Source organism: Cucurbita maxima, unplaced genomic scaffold (genome assembly GCF_002738345.1).
Source record: "Cucurbita maxima cultivar Rimu unplaced genomic scaffold, Cmax_1.0 Cma_Scf00007, whole genome shotgun sequence".
NCBI lineage: Eukaryota > Viridiplantae > Streptophyta > Magnoliopsida > Cucurbitales > Cucurbitaceae > Cucurbita > Cucurbita maxima.
The window spans coordinates 5,482,067-5,489,834 of NW_019272023.1; the positions used below are offsets into that span (position 1 = coordinate 5,482,067).

Here is a 7,768-nt window from a genome sequence, read left to right on the forward strand (position 1 = left end):
AAAAAAAAAAAAAAAAAAAAAAAAAAAAAGAAAGAAAGAAAAGATAAAAATATTTTTATTTCTTTAAAAGCTTATAGCGGGGGATTGCCGTATGAGCTACGAGAAGGTACAGTTATGGAAACGGAGACGGAGATGGAGATGGAGAAGGAGAAGGAGAAGGAGAAGGAGAAGGAGAAGGAGGAGATGGCTGGTAAAGCCTCAACTCCCGTAACAATTGTAGAGCCGTTCTTCGTCCACCTGATCTGCGGCCTGCCTTCTGGATTGCTCGCTATATCTACTCTACCGATCGCATCTCCGATCCTTCTCGCACTCTCTCTTGATTAGCGTGCGTCTTCTCTCAACTCGCTTCAACTTCATCCCTCCTCTTCCCCAGGTTTCTGTTTTCGAATCTGCTTTCTACATTTTGAAGGATCTATCTTCTTCTCCTTGTTCAGGCTGTTGATTCTCCGATTGTGATTCTTCTTTACAGCCGTTATCGTACGGACCGAAAGCAATTCTCGGTATAGTTGACTCTCTTCGCTTGTTTCATTTTACTCTATTTGTTCGTGGGAAAAAAGGTGTGGAGTGTTGTTAAGGATATTTAGTAATAAATTATAGTTTACCATATATATTATATTTGATATTTTATTATAAGGCAAATATCTAATATTTGCTTTATTATCATAGGTATCTTTTCATTTATTGTTATTTCCATTTATAAGGCAAATATCTAATATTTGCTTTATTATCATAGGTATCTTTTCATTTATTGTTATTTCCATTTATTACTATTTCCATATCCTTGTAATTCATTTGATTATAAATAAGATAACTTTCACACCATTTAGGTGTGGTGGATTAATCAAACATTCACATGGTATCAGAGCCCTCTCGGTTTAACAACCCCGATCCTTTCTTTTCAATGGCTTTTGAATCCTCTAATCTTCTTCTCCACCACCCCTGCTGGTTTTGACGCCGCAGGGGCAGTCTTCATGGCTGCCGTAGTCGGAGCCGATTGATTACTCTTCGGCTCCACCCTATTGACCTCCAAATCACTTTTTGTCATACTCTGTACATACAACCTCACCTTTTCTAACCCAATCGGTTTTCCCCTTGGCCAATATAGTCTCTCTCATTTTCTTCCCAATCAACCTTCATCCTTCACATAAACCCTAACCTAAACCTATCAACCTTTTGCAGAGAGTTACCTTCGGAATCTGGGTGCCGCACTGGCCTATTCGCCAACCAAGTTGCCGCCGCCCTTCCTGCCAAAATTGGCTTCTTCGCCCGATGAGGCGACTCTTCCGACTGCCCTTCTCGCCAAAATTGGCTCCTTCGCCCAATGTGGCGACTCTTCAGGCTTCAACATTGTCTTTGTCCCTTGCTCTAGGTTTCCCCTTTTACTTCTTGGGGTTAGAAATATTCTCACCAGAGCCAAGGCAACATCGTCGCTAAGCGACAATCCCTCTTCATGGGTTAGACATATTCTCGCCGAAGTCAAGGCAGCATCGCCGCTGAGCGGCGATCCCTCTACAATTTTTTATGGCCAAGAACCGTGTTGTTAGCATCTTCATGAAAAGTGTTTCTCAACCTCTTTGAATTTTTCAGATTCAAGCTTCACGTTCGTTTAAATCCGACGCTTAGCTTGCGGTGGGGTGTTAAGGATATTTAGTAATAAATTATAGTTTACCATATATATTATATTTGATATTTTATTATAAGGCAAATATCTAATATTTGCTTTATTATCATAGGTATCTTTTCATTTATTGTTATTTCCATTTATTACTATTTCCATATCCTTGTAATTCATTTGATTATAAATAAGATAACTTTCACACCATTTAGGTGTGGTGGATTAATCAAACATTCACACCGTTATCGTACGGACCGAAAGCAATTCTCGGTATAGTTGACTCTCTTCGCTTGTTTCATTTTACTCTATTTGTTCGTGGGAAAAAAGGTGTGGAGTGTTATGGAACCAAATAACGAATTAAAATTTGGACTGTGTTCTGTGCGAATTTGCAGTACTTGAAAGCTGTGGCGCGAGGCATACTTGGACTCCCTACTGGTTAGTATGTAAAAGCTCATTCCACTTGCCTTCTTTTGATTTTTATTAGTTTAGATTGATAATAAATGAAACAAGCATACGAAAATAAAAGCATTCATAAGGAAGCCCTCTCAAAAGAATGAGTCTTCATTGTGCAAAATAGAACCTATAGAAAAGTATGAAATGGCTCAAATTTATGTTAAGTCGTTAACTACTTCTCAGATTGCGTATGGCTCAAATTTGATATGAAATGAGACTTCAAATGTCGTGCTGTGGGAGTTTTTAAGAGTGTCAGAAGGAAGGATTGTAATAGTTGTTATAGCCATTTTTGTTTTTCTTATCCAAATGATATATAGCTGTTTGGTTCTGCTGGCTGAACATGTCATAATCGGATCGATGTGGCCTTTTCTTATAATGCTTTTGGAGCAATAGTTCTAGGCGCTCGCTCCTATTGGTGCTTCGTACGTGAAGGAGTGATTGAAAAGCTGTACTTTTCATCTTCCATGGATTGCAAGATTTGAATATTATGGTTTGAATGGAAGATTTAATCAAGAATTTTTCCTATAAATAAGTCAAGATCTGCTCTCACTTTCTGCTGGTATTTTATCACCAACCATTTGTGGGACACTACGTTTCCCTTTTCTGTCAATCCATATTGTGAATATTTCGAGTGGAATTCAAATTGGGAAGAAGATTAATCATCAGTAGCATCATTTGTCATGGTTGATTGTTTTATCATTATAATAGTGATGCTCCACACGTCTTACCTTTCTCGAGGCTGAATCATGATGATCATTACATTTGTTACTTTATGTGCTTTCATATACATGCTCTGAGTACTTCTCCTTCGCACAGATACTTCTCAAAGACCCTTAACTGGCCTCCAGACATATTATCTCTCTTCCTTCTCAGTCTGATCTGTTAAAATATCTACTTGACGTGGATGCATTCTTTTACTTGTAAGATGTTTAGTTAACATACAATAAGGTAAATACAAACTTAAAATAAAATTTTTATGTGCAATTGCAGGCCAAATGGAACTGTTGATCACATGCTATGCATTCCAGCTCATGGCGCCATTATTGGAGAGTGGTTTTGCGCATGGTCCACTTGATTGGGAAAGGCCACGGCAGGTACTTGTTCTTCTGCATCTGTGTTTTCCGCATAAAACTTGGGCATGTCAAACCTCAATGACATTCAATAATGTCAATTAACAATCTCCAGTTTGAACCAAGATTTTTAAAATATTACATGATTTCAAGAAATCTAAAGAAAAAAAGAGTGAATTCTAGTCTACTTATATCTTCTAACCCACGAAAATTTAGTGATAGAAAGCTAGATGATAGTGCTTTGTTTTCTTGGATCTATTCGTGATTTCTAGGCATCCTAAGAAAGAAGAACGAGTCAAGTTTGCTCATCTCAAACTTGTGAACTTAAAAAGAATAATTCAATAGATATTCTATGTGCCGATGGTGTTGTATGGGATTTGAACAAGATTTCAGGATTTAGTATCAAAAAATATCTCAACCTGCCTCGTACCTTTACAAAGTCGAGAAGAAAGAGAAGGTTTGCCATTGGTCGATATAGGCACATATATAATAAGCACCCTGCTTATGTTCGCACAAGTGGACTTGTGAAGAGGCACCTGTTATTAACTACACAGTAATGGGACGATAGGGGAAATGCTTTTCTTCTCCTTTGTTCTTTTCAGCAGAGACCTGATTAAGAGGCTTTTCTAGGTTCTCTATTAACAAGCTGAACCAAAGTAAAGGCTTTCTAGCACGGTCATCAGAACCATCATCGAACAAGTTGAACAAAAACTGAGGGAGAGCAGCTATTCTTGGAAGGTTAAGCAGAAACCCACCCACCTAATCGTTCCTTAACATCGAGCCATTGCGTGCAGGGAAGCCTTCTTGCAAATGGGTTTGGTGTTGCTGCACCGATGTTGAGGCTATTATGACTAGGTTTTGGTTTACGAAGTTCTAGACATTGAAGAATATTCTTCTGCAGAAGACAACATAGGGAATTCAGCCTGGACATGATGGTCTGTGTTCACCAGAGTCGGATGCATGTTCAGAATCACCAAAAAGATACCGTGTAAGTCCCTCCGTGCCCTCTCTGCTTTGTTGATTTTCTTCAGAAAACATGTAGCCGGTGCGTGTCATCTGCTGTGATAGGCAGTGTTCAATATGACTGAAAAAATCACTAACAGACATTGATGGACGGATTCCAGGAACAATGACTTGATCCCATTTGTTGAACAGTCTTGAACTTTCTGATCCATGGTTTCTCAATTCTTCAGTCGTCATGCGAGCTTCCAGCCCTGAAATGTATAGTTAGCAAGTCAAATTATTTGCAGAGATAAGGTGAAAAGGCAGCAGCAGCTTGAAGACAGAATTAAAACATGGATGTTTTAGTGGAACCATCTTTCATTATATTCATGTCGTTACCTGAGTTAGATGATCGAGATTGCTCAGAATATTCTTCAGAAGCACCGGCAAGACACTCATGTTCTTTAATGGTGGAAGGTGATCGAGCTCCAGATGACGACACCATACCTAAACTAAAGAAAGTAGCTCCTTCCTCCCTCTTCAAATCAATTCCTTCTTCGGATTCATTTGAACCATTGGTCTTAAAATATGGACATTCCAACACAATATCTGGCTGTTGGCTTAAAAAGTTGAGACGAGGATCGCAACGTATGAGCTTCTCAAAATGCTTGTTTAACAAGCCCTGTGAACACTGCAGGAAATGCTTTCTGCAGAAGTATACAGAAGTAGAATCCATGTTTTAAAAAAAAAACCCAAATTGTCAGGCTGAGCAACAGAAATGAATCAGGCACCTGTGTCTGCTTGCTTCTCCACCAGTAAAGTCAGCTGTTGTTTGCCATAAAGTATGCTTCTTAGGCTGTGGATTTATTTCCCTAAAGAAAAGGGGCTGTCTCGCCAGCTGCAAAACAGAATGAAATACATAATGGTAAAACACCTATGAAGTAGAGGCTGCAAATCACACAACTTGATGAAGGAAACAATGTAACTCACTACGACATCCAAAGTCCCGAGACCATCGTCGGCGTAAGTCGCCTTGAGGTTGATGATATCTGACCATTGGATTTCAATCTTGTTCTTAAGGTTCCCATCTAGAAGTTCCCAAACCAACTTATGCTTGGCGAAGTAACACTTCGCCACTAAATCTCCTTCGTATCTCGACTTATACTGCAAATCAAGAAAACCAGAACCACAATTAAGAATAAAGTTGTAAACAGGCAAGCAGCCAAAGGGGAAACCAGATAAGTACCTCCCAAGTACCAATCTTGAGAATTAACGCAGGGAAGTTAGAAGCCTTGAGCTTGTCTGCAGTACTAAAACCATTGGCTCCCTTCTGCTGCTCCTTGCTTATAGTCGCTAATTCAGCAGTTTCCTGTGACAGTTTTGCTTGAATCAAATCCAACAAAGACGGACTCTTTTTTAGGCTCAAACCCAATGGACTTGGCTCATCTAGAGGATTGTACGGAGTGGACGATATGGAAAACACATTGGCTTCTGATGTCCACCTCTGCATATTCAAAAACAAAATCAGAAAAGCAAAACCCTGTTGTAAGTTCAAATATCATCCACAAAGTACTCTGTTTTCTATTACCGCCACAAAAGAACCAGAAAGAATCGCTTATTTATGAACAATTTGAATCAGATGATTGAGAGAAAATCAGAGCAACACCTGGGAAGAGGACTCGGATTTGGAACGCTTGTGAAACTGATCGCGTGGGTCGTCAAAAGAATCCTCAACCTCCTTCTTCAGCCTCTTCGTCGCCGTCGGAATATTCTCCGTGCCCGAATTCATCAGCTGAACCATCTAGCCGGCGGGAAAGATCAGCGATTCTTGAAAAACTCAGTCGGAGCAGAAGTCGAGCTACAGCGAGTGAGTGAGAAGTGAGGGAAATCGCCGGCGGCAAAATCGCAGTGGTTTATGTTGTTTCTCTTTGTACAAGGTTAACGGCTACGTTCGGTTTCCAATTCGGTGGAGGAAGAAGCGCAGTGGCACGCCACGCCCTTAAAACTTATAGAGCCTTTGCAGACGGCAAACTCAATTGACTTAATTGCCCTCGCCCCCGCCCCCAAATCCAAGCTTCCACGTCAGCCCCATTCCAGTCCATTCGGGACTGTCCCGTTAATTACAAACTCTGGATTTTGTAATTTTATTTCTTTTTTGAAAAAATAATAAAAAGTTATTTGGATAATTTTCTTGGAGAAGAGAGACACTATTTTGGTTTAAGATTTGTCGTTTTATTGGGAGGCACGTGGCAGCACGCGAGGAATTCGTGGGACCCGCCTGGCAATGTTCCTCATGGTAAGTGATTGCGGCTTTCCGTTTTAGATTTTGGTTGGAGATGGACAAATGTGAAACGTGTCGAAAACTTTTTGCACACGTAAGTGCGTCCCGTCCACGTGGTGTGATTTTGGACTATGCTGTAGAGTGGGACCCAATTGTGGATAAGGTTTGAACACCAAGGCACCGTTTTTCAATTTTTTATTTTTTATTTTTTATTTAAAAAAAAAAAAGAAAATTCATTTTCAAAGAATCCACAAAAATTGGGAGAGCACTCTGAAGCTCCCTTTCTTAAATATTAAATTTGACTTTGATTCTAATATTCTAATATTTATTTCAGTTATTTTAAATATTATTCACTTTTTCAATAATTACATTAGGTTTTTAGTACCTGACAGTTTCCCTTGTCGTAAACGGAACTAATATAGAATTAATTAGTTCATTAGAAAAATTTATAATTCACATATCATATAAAAGTTCATATGAACATTTTATCCAACACTCAAGTTTGATGTATTTTGTGAAGCAACTACTTTTTATATATATATATATATATATAGTCTTTTTAAAAAGTAGTTGACTATTAATAGAGCATTTCCTAATTAAGAATTAGAATAAAAATTGTGGGACCCAATTTTTTTTTGTTTACTAAAGTGAGGAATGAGAATAAAACGTGAAATTATTTCTAAATTAGAATCTCATTCTTATTCTATTAACTTAATTTTTATAGCTTATTTTTTCTTCTCTTTTTAATTAGACACGTCTATTTATGGGAATCCCTTGTTAACTAAATAATATATACTTACGTGTGTATATATATATTTGTTTCGATTTTTTTCTTAAATTTTTTTAGGATAAAAATAGCAAATTCACTATGTTGTACTTTTTAAACTTCCCACCCATAATCTTTTATATATTTTAATATTTGTTATCAATAGAAAAGAATAATAAAAGGGGAGATTTGATGTATAAATTCACTTTTAAATATTATATTTACTTTTAACTTATGTAAACCATATTCTTTTAGTTTAATAATTATAGAATAAGTATGGAATCTTTGACCTCACCGAACATATAGATATTTTGACTTCAAAAAAGTAAACAGAGATTAGGGTATTCACTTGCATTGGGTTGATATATATTATTTTTATTCATCCTAAATTTTTTAAATCTAAACCATTCATTAAAATAATGAATATAAATATTTAAATTGAACTTGATTAAATTTTTTTTCCGTTTATTTATCTTTAATTATTTTTATAAAAAAGAAGTTTTTTTATATAAAACATCTATAGTTTATTTTCAAATTAATTTCATTTTTTTTTTATGAAATTACATTCCAAGAATACAAAGTAATTTTTTTTTTTTTTTTTTTTTTTTTTTTTTTTTTTTTTTTTTTTTTTTTTTTTTTTT

The 7,768-nt window shown here is 36.9% G+C and overlaps 1 protein-coding gene and 1 long non-coding RNA gene across 6 annotated transcripts; one reads left to right on the forward strand and one right to left on the reverse strand.

The window, feature by feature from the left end:
- Positions 1–104: 104 nt before the first annotated feature.
- LOC111482416 lies at positions 105–4,396 on the forward strand. Of its 5 annotated transcripts, XR_002718207.1 has the most exons (7): positions 108–325; positions 435–500; positions 2,008–2,050; positions 2,885–2,988; positions 3,059–3,162; positions 3,744–4,126; positions 4,263–4,396. It is a non-coding gene; the product is annotated as an uncharacterized LOC111482416 (long non-coding RNA). The 5 variants fall into 5 exon arrangements; XR_002718208.1 differs by having other exon boundaries at positions 105–325; positions 2,885–3,162; positions 4,242–4,396; XR_002718206.1 differs by having other exon boundaries at positions 2,885–3,162; positions 3,933–4,126.
- On the reverse strand, positions 3,455–6,165 carry LOC111482413. The gene is made up of 6 exons (XM_023128177.1): positions 5,747–6,165; positions 5,327–5,584; positions 5,071–5,244; positions 4,872–4,978; positions 4,480–4,787; positions 3,455–4,352 (listed from the first exon to the last, which is right to left on the reverse strand). Exons 1-6 carry the CDS (start codon positions 5,879–5,881, stop codon positions 4,057–4,059), a joined length of 1,278 nt encoding a protein of 425 aa, XP_022983945.1. The 5' UTR covers positions 5,882–6,165; the 3' UTR covers positions 3,455–4,056.
- Positions 6,166–7,768: the final 1,603 nt, after the last annotated feature.

Excerpts from the sequence above, each read along its gene's own strand:
- LOC111482413 (XM_023128177.1), bottom strand. The coding sequence starts at position 5,881 with ATGGTTCAGCTGATGAATTCGGGCACGGAGAATATTCCGACGGCGACG. Across the intron at positions 5,585-5,746 it reads AATCCGAGTCCTCTTCCCAG|AGGTGGACATCAGAAGCCAA; the intron begins GTGTTGCTCTGA and ends TTGAATATGCAG. Across the intron at positions 4,979-5,070 it reads TCGGGACTTTGGATGTCGTA|CTGGCGAGACAGCCCCTTTT; the intron begins GTGAGTTACATT and ends TCTGTTTTGCAG.